Source organism: Solanum tuberosum, unplaced genomic scaffold (assembly GCF_000226075.1).
Source record: "Solanum tuberosum cultivar DM 1-3 516 R44 unplaced genomic scaffold, SolTub_3.0 scf00843, whole genome shotgun sequence".
Taxonomy (NCBI): domain Eukaryota; kingdom Viridiplantae; phylum Streptophyta; class Magnoliopsida; order Solanales; family Solanaceae; genus Solanum; species Solanum tuberosum.
This window is the reverse complement of record NW_006239753.1, coordinates 22,465-35,131: the sequence shown is the minus strand read 5'-3', so window position 1 is coordinate 35,131 and position 12,667 is coordinate 22,465. Positions and strand designations below refer to the sequence as shown.

Genomic DNA, 12,667 nt, shown 5'->3' with positions numbered 1-12,667 from the left:
TAATTTTAGGATTATAAAACTGAACCTAATAGGATTATACCCTTAAAATATTACTAAAAACGAACTAAATTTGATTGGGTAAGGAAAAGACCAAAATACCCCTCTAAAATCCGGTTTTGACTGTCCTTATCTAGACAGCCCAACTTCGAAAGGCCATATCTCACTCATCCGAACTCGAAACTTAGCAAACTTGGTGGCGTTGCAAAGATAATTCAAAGATATTTCCTGCAGTATCTGGTAGCACACCTAACTCATCCTGAGTTAGGAGTTATGGTCATTTGAAGTCAACCCAAAATTCATACTTAGCTTAACTTGCAAAATTTCAGATTTTGCTATTTCCAATTTAATTCTTTTTAAACTCAAGGTGATACATCTAGTGACCTTAACACTTAAGAAATTTTTAATTCCTTGGTAAAATTTCACTCACTATGAAGAACGGTTCGAGTCTTAGTTTGAAAATTTTCTTGGGTGTTACATTTCACCCCTACAAAACTTATGTTGTTAGAAACATGTGATATTTTTTATTAAAAAAAAATAGGGATAGAGAAAAAGAGATTATAAGATGGAGAATCGAACAGGTAATCAATCAATTGTGTTGTAAGAAAATTTCATTAGAGGCATAAGGTCAATTTAAAACACACACGTTATGCCTTATAACAAGACATAACTTAGTTTCTACAAATTTATGCTGATAAATTCAGTGTCAAAACACACAGTTATTTCGTAAGAGAAACTTATTTCTACATAACTTATGTTGGATAAGACAAAAATTCTCTAAATTTATGTCGAGAGAATCAGACATTACACAACTATATTACTTAATTCGTATGTACAGAACTTATTATGTCAGACAAGACAAAAGTTTTTAAAATTTATGTCTTGTGAAATTAGATCATAAATAAAAATATATTGATAAATTTTTTTATTAAATTAACAAAAATAAAAATAAAAATTAAAAATCACCCCCAAAATAAGAACATTTTGTGCAAAAACTTCATTTCTTTCATGTCTTGGACCACTATGGCCTACTTTGCAGTTTAGACTGCTAGATTGTGGGCTTTGAGCTTACAAAATCCAATGATCTGCAGTGTAGTTTGTGGATTTCTTGCTGGTAAAAACTACTCATTTTGCGTTGGAACAAGTGCATGTTCGAATTAAGAATCAAATCCATGCTTGCGTTCAGGGGCGGATCTACATTGATGTAAGGTGTGTCATGTGATACTACTTCATCAATATTTTTTACCCTAAACTAAAACTTTTCAGCTTGAATTCGGATTAGTTAAACACCAAAACAAAAAGAGTGAAAAAGGTATTGGCTAAAAACAAATTAGAGATTATGGTGAAGTAATAAACACTTTTTCATTTTTAATCAAAAGTCTCAAATATTTTTAACTTCAAGGGATGTAAGTACTTTGGTAGAAATACTTTACCTGCTAAACTATGAATTCTCGACGTAAATTCAAATTATTTAAATTTCAAAATCAGCGGCGGACTGGGAAACCAAAAGAGAGAGTAAGGTTTTGGCTATGATTTTGCATCATGTTGACAATAAACAAGTTGTCCAAGTCATTAGTCATGTGTACTTATGTATCTCACATAACACAAGGCCGTTTGGTTACTGGTTAGAGTTATGCATGTATTAGTTATGCAGGGTTTAGTTATGCAGGGTTTAGTTATATAGAGTGTAGTTATGCAGAGTTTAGTTATGTATGGTTTAGTTATGCAAGGTTTAGTTATGTGGGTATTAGTTATGCGAGTATTAGTTATATGTAGGTATTATTTAGCTATATAGAGATTACATTACATGAATTATTAACTATTGAATATTGAATTTAATATAAATTAATATATATTATTTACAAATAAAATAATTAAGCAAATAGTATAAATTCTCCCTTAAAAAAAAGGAATTTTCTCTATACTTAACTAGGAATTCTGTGTTTTTTTTTCTCTTTGTTTTATTTTTTAATGTTTAAAGCTTATAAAATAAATACTATTAATATATTTCAAGTACATTATACTATCATATATTATATGATGTAAAATTCTATCAATATGCCACATGTGTTGTCTGTACATTTTTAGTATATCAAATATATAAATTATATATAAATTCACATTCTTAGTAAAAAATTAATACATGATAATTAAATATGTGGATATATTTAGTAATATATAATGTGAATATATAATTAGCATATGCGCTATCAAAATTATACATTCCGATTCATAATATTAATAAATATTTATATTTTAATTTTAAATGAAAATAAATAAAAAGTCGTTTATATAAAAAATAAAAAAAATAAGAAACAAAAATAGTTGGGAAAATGGAATAGTTATGTAAAGTTTTCAATAACAAAGATTTTAAAATAAATTAATACGGATAAATGTGTAATTTATCTTTTTAATACATGTATAACTAATATCCACATAACTTATTACACCTTCTGTCCCGCATAACTTATACATAGATTACCTCATAAGTTATGTAGGTATTAATTATGTAGGATTACAAAAAACGCAATCAAACACCGTATAAAATTAATACATGAATAACTTTTATATAATATTTAGAACTTATCAACCAAACATAGTATAAGTCATGTTGACTTTTCAACCTAATAAAAAACTTTTACCAAACATAGTAAAATTGATACAATGTTTTATACATGAATAACACGTCCTCTTATACCACAACCAAACGGCGCCTAAGGGATCGTTTGGTTTGAATATAAGTTAGAAATAAGAAATTTGACCAACAAGTAGGCACTAATTTTTTTTTAACAAAACAAAAACATGTGACTATTGAGTTACAACGATGACAACATTAATGCCCAATTATATATATCAGAAAGAATTTATTTGACAAAACGTGTATCAAGATGTAGTGTCTGCTGACATGATTCATCAATATAACGTACGGTGTAAAAATATCTCTACACAATTAGTTCTATTTAATTGGTCATAGATAGCAGGTCATTAGTCATTACTCTATTTTTCAGGTTTATATATCAGGTTTTCAAATTACATGAATTTTTAAAACGTATGTTTTTAGAAGAACTGCAACTTCTAGTATCACCATAGTTTTGAGTATTTAAATTTTAATTTAATAATATTAAATTAGTCATTTGATATTGTTGTTTTGTTTCTATATATTATATATGCGCAATCCTGCTTCGATAACATTTTTTTGAGTCAATGGTCTATTGGAAACAATTTATCTACCTTACAAGGTAAGGGTAAGGTTTGTGTACACCTTACTCCCTCTAAACCTCATCTGTGAGATTACACTCGATATACTATCATAATTTGACTATCAAGTTACAAATATTTTGATTAGTGAAGATTACTTATACCCAGTGGAGCTAGTGTCATTCGTTGATCTTGAGTTTTGTTTCTCTTATACTGAGGTTCAAGTGAGGATGAAATCGAAGATGCTACTGATCACCATGATTCATTCGAGCTCTCGCTACTAAAATAACACCACTTGGACTACCAGGCACGGAATGATATTTGCGCTTGAGGCTTTGGCAGAGGTTGTAACAGGAAGTGCCCATTAGCTCAAGAATAAGATCATGGCATTCCTCAAGGCTGTCCTGTTTATTGATCAAGACCTTTAATGTCAATGCTAAACAAATTTAGATTTTAAAATTAATTCAAATGTGAAAGATAACAGACCTTTCTGACTTTAAGAAGACTCATGAGCTGATTCTGGTATTCCATAGCATTGTTAGGCTCAATCTCATTGATCACATAAAACATTGATGCAGTTGCAATAACAGATGGAGAATAATGCAAGAGCCTAGAATCTGCATTTAGTTTGATGATCAACCACTAGTACTAATTGTACAACAAAAGATTTCTATTTCATCAATGAAACAATCAAAATCTAAAGCGCGTACCAGTGATGATATCAAGAACGAGGCGTTCACACTTGTTAAGAAAATCCAAATGCAGGTTGGTCATGAATCCAAATCTCCTCATAATATGATGAATGAAAGATAATGGTGTCACTAGATTCATTTTCCAGTTAAGAGTAGAAAGCACCAAGAGTTCCATTCTCTGTATGGTTTTTGCCTCAAAAACAAATCTTGAATCAGCAACCTAAAAACAGAGAATCAGCATTAGATACAACAGAGTCCCCACATAAAATTAAACAGACATTTATACAAACACCAGCATTGCACATACTTGTAGGTCTAACAAAAGGGGAACTTGAGTCTCCTCCATTTTAGCAGCAATGGAAAGAGAGGCAACAGCAGCAAGCTGACTCATCCAAGGCTTATCCTTCTGAAAGCACAATTCAGACACAAATCTATCAAAATAGTTCACAGCTAAAACAGCAGTGGTAGCAGTGAAATTATAGTAAGAAATGACCCTCAACATCCAATCCAAAGCTTTCTTTCTAGACCCATCTGAGATTAAAGATTGAAAACACAAATGAAACTCTTTTTCCTTAGATAAAAGTGTGGCAAGCTCATCATCATCTTCCCAAAACATGTCACATTCTAATAAAGGTAGAGTCTTTTTAACGTTTTCATTTTCCACATCTAAACTAGACCATTCACCTAAATCATCATACAAGAATCGATGATCTTCATCACAGTAAAGGCAATCAACAAGACCAGAAATTGGATTTTGGAGCTGGGAATCTGAAGGGAAAACCATCTTCTCCTTCTTCTACAGGGAAGAAGACAATGAAGCTAAGGCACTACTCATTATCTTGAAGGTAAGCCCAAAACTCAAATCATATATATAATATCTCTATTCTTTAACGTGTTTGTTTTTCAAAGGGCTTTTGGGTGGGAATATTAACTTGTGACACTTCTAACCTCGAGCTACAACCATCGAACCTTGATCTTGCATTATTGTAACGGTCATGTAGACCGGGTCCTAAATCGAAATCTAAATTAGGACCAACATGTGGATTTTTCATCATTGTCTTCGGGATGGCCATTTCACAAGTCAAATTGTGTCCTCTTGATTTTCCTGTTTCCTTATCGAAACCAAATGGACCCTTTTCTATGACACCATAAGACAAAAAGTACTCCAACAATTTACCTGGACACATGGACACGTAAATAGTACGTAGAGACTTGTCCTCTACATCTCTAATCCTCGATCTAGCAATTTTTGTAATTGTCATTTTACCATCAATACTCTTGTATGGCTCTTTCAATGCCATTAACATGCTCCTTATATTCTTGAAAATCACAAAGCCATACTCTTATCTCACACTGAATTTATCTCTAACCACGAACGCGTCTTTGATTTCTCCATAGGCAGAGAAAATTCGATGTAGAGTCTCAGACATAGTATGAAGCCCAAGACTTCCAATGAAGAGCTTATGATGCGTAAATCCATCGTGGGACGACGTAGTTTTAGTCCTGGAAAGTACATTTTCTAGTACCCGGGGAAGTAAAATAGAGATGCCTTCAACAATTTTATTGATTTGGTCATGAGAAAGAGGTTGACTAATGTTTTGTAGGTTCATTTCTTGCTTATTTTTCTTGTTCAAATGAAAATTTAGCGATACCTCTATTGCATTAAGGAAATGCAAACATTTAAGGAAGAACATTCTTGAAAGATCTTTGAGTTTTGAAGTGAAAACAAATCCAAGATTTTGACTCATTTTTTGCTGCAAAGTCAAAAAGGAATAAGTACTAATGAAGAGAGACAGATGATTTGCTTCTTTGTTTATAAAGAGGGCTGATCTAAAATGTTAACGTATGTCTGATGTTGATGGGATATTTTTTAGAAGCTTAAGTCTGATCTCCGTATTGGGCCGGCTAAATTTGTATTCGCTCATTGTATGACTTATTTTTTGGGGCCGTCACTTCTAATAGGATTTTTTTCATTTCCGAAGACTTGAGCTCGAGACATATGATTAAGGACAGAGGATCCCAACCATCACACCACAATGCATATTTGGTACATTGAGGGGTATATCAAATATCAATTGCAGGACTCATTTCTGGGGACTAAAATTTCAATAGGATTTTTTTTTATTTTCGAGGATTCAAACTCGAGAGATCTAATTAAGGGTGGAGATTCTAACCATGCCACCGCAACACATGTTTGGTATGTTGATGGGATATTAAATGTCAATTGCAGAGCTCAAAGAGATGTTCTGTTTCTGAGAATATTAGAGTTGTTCTCTATACTTGCAAGAACCAAATTTGGTAACAAAATTGAAAAGCTAATGAATATTTATTAGTTTATGGGGTTGCCAAGCTGTGCCATGTCAAATCCTAAAAGACTATCCAAATTAGCATTCCAAGGAAAACTTAACTTTGATAAAACAATAAAGTAATAACAATAATTATTACGCCTAAATCTCGAACAAGTTAAGATCGATTTAAAGAAATAATATATTTTCTGAATTTTAGGTAACACAACTAAAATTACAATTCACGATGGTAAGAATAATATAATTTCATCATTTTGTAGGTACAAATAACTTTTGATATGCTTAATCGAGTGGGGAAACAACAAATATTAAGATTGAGAGCAAGAAAACAAAAAATATATTATGAAATTGAACGTCCTTGGCCTAACACGGTCTAAGATAACAATCATTGAGCTTAATCTTGCTTAGAATATTTTATAGAAATCGATATATTAAAGTGTAGTAATGTGGCGCCTCCCTTTGACTAAAATTTGAGCTTATCGCCCCCCCCCCCCCCTTCCCCTTTTGTGCTTCACCTTTTCATTTATAAATAGTTTAAATTAAAAAATAATAAAGTTTCTAAATAAGTTGTAAGCAGTCAAGTGAAATAAAGGGTTTTTAAAACTTTTTGCTCCGGAATTCTAATAAATCTTAAGTTACACAGATGTGAATAATCTAATTTAGATTATTATTTATTAACATTCAATTTTACTTTTATTATTATTATTTTATTTAATATTAATATTTATTTTGAATAATCTAATTACTAGAGTTAAGGATTGTAAAAATTGCAGAGTATCTTTATACATGCATGATCAAGAACAATAAGTATATAATCATGTGCTATGATTTTGAACAAAATAGAATTTTTTTAAAAATATATAATCATGCATGTGCTATGATTTTGAGTAAAATAGAATTATTTTTAATAAATAATTATGCATGTGCTATGATTTTGAGTAAAATAGAAAATTTTAATTATTTTTTTGCCTTTTGAAATTTCTCAAACAATATATGAATGCTTACCTTATTAAGATGTAGTAAAATTATATAGGCATTTTAATTGACATCACTATTGCAATCATTAATTTTTTTTTACATTTTTAGAAAGAAGGAAACAAACTTCTTTTTAAAAATAATAAGAAAATAAGAGGAAAAGGCAAAAAATGAGAAAAATAAATATTTTTTTCCCGTAAAGTCACGCCATAAATAAGTAATATATATATTTTTTTGTTTTCTCTTTTTAATATATGTCAATAAAAAAATATTTATCTAATTCCTATATCTAATAATTCATATTGATTATTTAACAAATTATATATAAAAAATTATTTAGCATATGAATGCACATGAAAATTGTCACTTATTCTATCAGCAACTTTCACAAGCAAACATAAAAATCAAATTTATATGTTATAGCTATAGTTTGTATAATTGCGCTCCATAACAAACTTTATGTTTGCTATGGAGCATCAGATTGTATAACTCACTGGCCCCTCTTCAGATTTGTATAATTTCGTTGGCAGCCGTTTGTATAAATCGTTGTCCTCTCGTTTGTATAAATCGCTGATAGCCTCTCAATTCAATTTTATGTGTTTGTATATCTGCATAAAATTTGAATTTGTATACAATTGAATCAAAATAAAATGTTTGTATATCAAATCTCTCTCTCTCTCTCGCTTTATACAACACAAATTATACATTGTAATTTGTATAATTTGTTTTTGTATAAAGCGACAAATAGAGAAAGGCAAAAGAGAACTAGTAGGGGATAATATGTATATAAATAAAAATTTGTATTAGTTGAATCTGTATATGTATTTGAAAATTCACGAAAAAAAATAAATTTTCTTTTTTTATGTATAACTATATGTCTGAAGCAGACGTCATTTTCTTGTGTACTGTATTTCTGAATCCCGCCAGTTTTGTAACAGCAACCGAAGAAGCAGCCATTTTCTTGTCCTTTCGCTCGAAGAAATTGCTATTAGGGGTGTGCACTATTCGGATTAAACCGAATAATCAAACCGAATTTTTATTTGGATTGGTTTTTTGGTTTGGGTTTGGGTTTTAAAAAATAAAAACCGAAAAATCGAAAAAACCCAAATATATATATATATATATATATAATTTTTAGGTTCAAAATTAAGTTGGAGTCAACCACTTTTGTCCCTTTTTGGTTATTGCCTTTCATGATGATTACGTTTATATTTTATGTTTGAATTACATCTATAATAGGTATACTTATAAGTACTGTGTTTTAAGTTTTACATTTTTTTATATTAGAAAGTATATTTAAGGGATTAAATATTATTACTTTGGTTATGTTAATAATTATTGACATAACCGAATAACCAAACCGAAAAAACCGAACCGAATAGGGGAAAACCAAACCAAACCAAATTTATTTTGGATCGGATTGGGTTACACTTTCACAAAATCAAAAACCGAAAAACCGAATGCACACCCCTAATTGCTATAGCAAATTATATGAAACAGTAGTTGCGAATTGGAAATAAAGTAAATTATAGCTATAGCATTTAATTTGAATTAATAGTTTGTTATTATATACAATTTTCCCTATTCTATTTCTACTAAAGTCAAAGTTACTAATTATGTGTTAATGATCCTTATGCACATGATTTGCTTCAACATTAACGGCCCAACCCAAACCTCATTAGTCATTTGCCTTAAATCTCCTAATTTGAGGGGCTTCATATTTATTTATTTTTCAAGAAATAGGTGCCAAAGCACTCCGTTGGTAAAAGCTCAGAGTCATCAATTTGTTATCCTCGACGCACCTTATATGTTTTAAATCTATTTTTTAAAATATTGAGTATTATTTGTAAGAAAAAGATAGACTTTTTGTATAAGAGGAATGAATTATTAGAGGCTTTACTAATTTAGAATACTATGTCGTAAGAAAGACTAAACAAATTGACTATAATACACTTCATTGGAAAAAATAAATTAAAATTGAAGGCCTCATTCAAATTGGGTCGTCCGCCTTTCAAAGAGATGCGTTGGGCTGTTACCTCGTTCAAAGTGACATGTTATATTCAAATTGAGTCGTTCGCCTTTCAAAGAGACATGATAGGTTGTCACATCACTTCAAGTGACATATTAAGTTCAAGATTGGGTTGACATCTCCCTTCAAATAGCACGTTAAGCTTAGGATTGGGTCGCTTGCCTTTCAAAGGACGCGTTGGCTTGTCGCCTCCCTTCAAGTGACACGTTAAGTTCAAATTGGGTCGTCCGCCTTTCAAAGAGACACGTTAGATTGTCTTCTCATTCAAAGTGACATGTTAAGTTCAAAATTGGGTCGTCCGCCTTTCAAAGAGACACGTTGGGTTACGTTGTCACCTCGTTCAAAGTGACATGTTAAGTTCAAATTGGGTCGTCTATCTTTCAATAGACACGTTGGGTTGTCACCTCCCTTCAAGTGGCATGTTAAGTCCAAATTGGGTCGCCTGCCTTTCAATAGACACGTTGGGTTGTCACCTCCCTTTAAGTGACATATTACCTTCAAGTTAGGTCGTCCGCATTTAAAGAGACATGTTGGGTTATCACCTCCCTCTAAGTGACACGTTAAAGTTTAAGTTGGGTTGTCAGCCTTTAAAGAGACACGTTGGGTTGTCACCTCGTTCAAAGTGACATGTTATATTAAATTATTCAATTAATATTGTTATTTTTTTTCTATATGTTATATATGCGCAATCCTACTTCGATAACATTATTTTTGAGTCAATGGTCTATTAGAAACATTTTCTCTATCCACAAGGTAAGGATAAGGTCTGTGTACACCTTTCTCTCTCTAGACCTCTTTTTTGTTTTTTTAAAAGTAAATTTGGACCCTTGGTCCGATTTTATTGAAATAATCTGATGGACTCAAAGTGAGTCCATGTAGTCTTCAAAACCAAAACCAAAAACAAATAAAAACAAGATAAAATCAAGCCCACTAGTTGGGTTCAAACAATACATTAAGACACTAGATTATAGGGTGTCCTAATAAGTGCTGGAGCTCATCCTTCATCTTCCGTTTTGTTTCTCTGCCACTGCAACTATTTTCTAGATGTACCATCCGGTAGCAATTTTTGAGCTGGGGATACTCATGAGAAAGTCCGACCATGCTTCGAAGCTTCATGTAAGTATCTCTTTTATTCCCACTCTATTCCTTTCCTCTATTCTTTTATGTGACATTCAATTTCTCAATTGAAGCAAGGAGAAAAGAGGAATTGTTGTCGTGAGTAGCTTTCTGCCGATCTTCTCGCTATACACTCTTGTAAATAAGACTTGCACTGCTAGTTCATTTTTCATATAGCCACAAATTGTATTGTATATGGTAGCTATGTGACTTTGTGGCTTTTCTATGCTTTCCATGTTACGGACGACTGATTCTCTTTATTTTCCTCGTCTTTATTTTGATTGTTGGTATTTGTTGTTTATCCATGTTTAATATCCCTTTTGCTCTGCCTGGTAGTTGATTAAAATGCTGATACTGTAGTTTGCCTTCTTGCTCTTGATCTATGGCTGTAGTTGTGATGAAATCAGCTAATTGATTAGCTTCCCTAAAAATGTGCCTTATCTGAATATTAAATGATTTCATCAGCTCATGAATCTTCTCTATCTTCTCAATAAGCTCCCAAGGTACTTTCCACTCCTTCTGAATCATATTTTGAAGACTTAACGAATCAATCTCTAAAATTATGTTAGCGTATTGATAACCTTGTCTTTCACAGTACCTCAGACACTACTAAAAAATTGTCAAAAAACGACGGCCAAAAGCGACGGACTGTGTCGCTATTTTGGTCAAAATCGATGGAAAAATGATGCAGTCACCTCCGTCGCTTTTAAAAAGCGATGGACTGCGTCGCTAAAGAGTGACGGACAGCGTCGCTTTTATTAAAGCGACGGATTGCATCGCATTTCAAAAAGCGACGAACTGCGTCTCTTTTTTACTTTTTTTTGTTATTTTTAATTTTTTAACAAAAGCGATGGACTCCGTCGTTTTATTTTTATTTTTATTTTTTTTAATTCTAAAAGGCGACGTAGTCCATTTCTTTTGTGGAAATTTTATTTTTGAAAATCCCATAAAAGCGACGGACTAAACCACGCTGTCCGTTGCTTTTCTGGGTTTTAAAAAAAATTAAAACCCAGAAAAGCGACAGACTAAACCACACTGTCCGTCGCTTTTTCTGCAATATATTTGACAGTAGCAGTTCGCAGCTTTTGCTACCCACCTGCAAATGCAATTCAATTCAATTCTACACTATTCAGCCCAATCAAACACACACAATTATAAACAATCTAAACAAAACATAAAATAACATTCAAAAGTATCTAAATCATAAATTAAATACTTATAAAGTCTTTTAAAATTCGTTTCAAAATTTCAAAAAGTTCATAAATGTCCAGAGATCTAAACTAGGGAGTGAGATCTACATAATCATCCTCATCACTACTCGTCGTCGGTGTCATCGGGAGCCGAAGTAGTAGGTCGACGAGCGAGGTTCATCACTTGTTCTTTGATTTGCTGAACGGTCTCACTCATGCTTTCTTGTTCAGCTACTCTTTCCGCTCTGACTCTGCTAGTGCCGCTGTAAGTTTAGTTATTTGATCCGACATAGTAGCAATCTGAACACCGTTAAGTGCCTCGGCTTGACGTGACGATCCAATACCTTCTAAGCCTGACTGAAGGCATCTAACATCGTTGCGAGAGCCTAGACCATAGCATCTACCCCTTGTGTGTCCCCCTACCATTTTTTCTTTCCAAATCTGAGTGGACAGTTCAGGTGTCAATTGGACCGAACTATCTAGATTCTCAGCGACGTACTTATGAAAGTCATTTGGCATATTAAATATAAAAATAGACATCAATATATATACATATCATAAATATATTCACTATTGATTTATATTATTCATATTAAATAACTTACAAAGTTCATTCGGCCCTTTCCTCCACCCACACATCCGGATTCGACTCATTTTCTTTCTTCCTGACATGAGTTTTCTTGAAAACCTCTGGTTCAATGGGAGTGAGTCCCAATTCTTTTACCTATAAATAAAAACTGAAATTTCTAACGATATATATGTATCAACTAATTATTTATTTAAAAGTTTGAATTAAAACTTATCATCTCTCGTGCAATTGTTCCAACCGTCTTTGCACCTCCGGTGTGCAACGAGCCACCTTTAAGACTTTCTCTAGCCATTTTAGCTTGATCTGATATTGCCTTAAACTTGTCTGTTTTCCAATACTGACCCAATTCAGCAAAAACATGAGGCAACATCCAACTGGGACGTTCACCACTATCCCGAACGCTCTTTAGCCAGCTAGACAGTCTGGCGGATGCCTTCCTCTCAAATGTGGTCCCAATGACCAAATTGCACCTCGACTCCCAAGTACACATAGTCTGAAAAAAAATTGAATAACGTTAATTAAATCAATAGTAAAAAAAAAGTAAAGTATACTAAACTTAACTAAAAAATATATAC

General features: G+C 32.2%; 1 protein-coding gene and 1 pseudogene across 1 annotated transcript in view; both read right to left on the bottom strand.

Moving 5' to 3' along the window:
* Positions 1-3,315: 3,315 nt before the first annotated feature.
* On the bottom strand, positions 3,316-4,700 carry LOC102580965 (cyclin-D3-2-like; annotated as a pseudogene).
* Positions 4,701-12,282: 7,582 nt separating this feature from the next.
* LOC107059112 (uncharacterized) overlaps positions 12,283-12,667 on the bottom strand; it is an 831-nt gene continuing 446 nt past the window's right edge. Inside the window, exon 3 of the mRNA XM_015305541.1 lies at positions 12,283-12,585. Coding sequence (XP_015161027.1) covers positions 12,283-12,585 — 303 coding nt within the window. The remainder of the gene's footprint in view (positions 12,586-12,667) is intronic.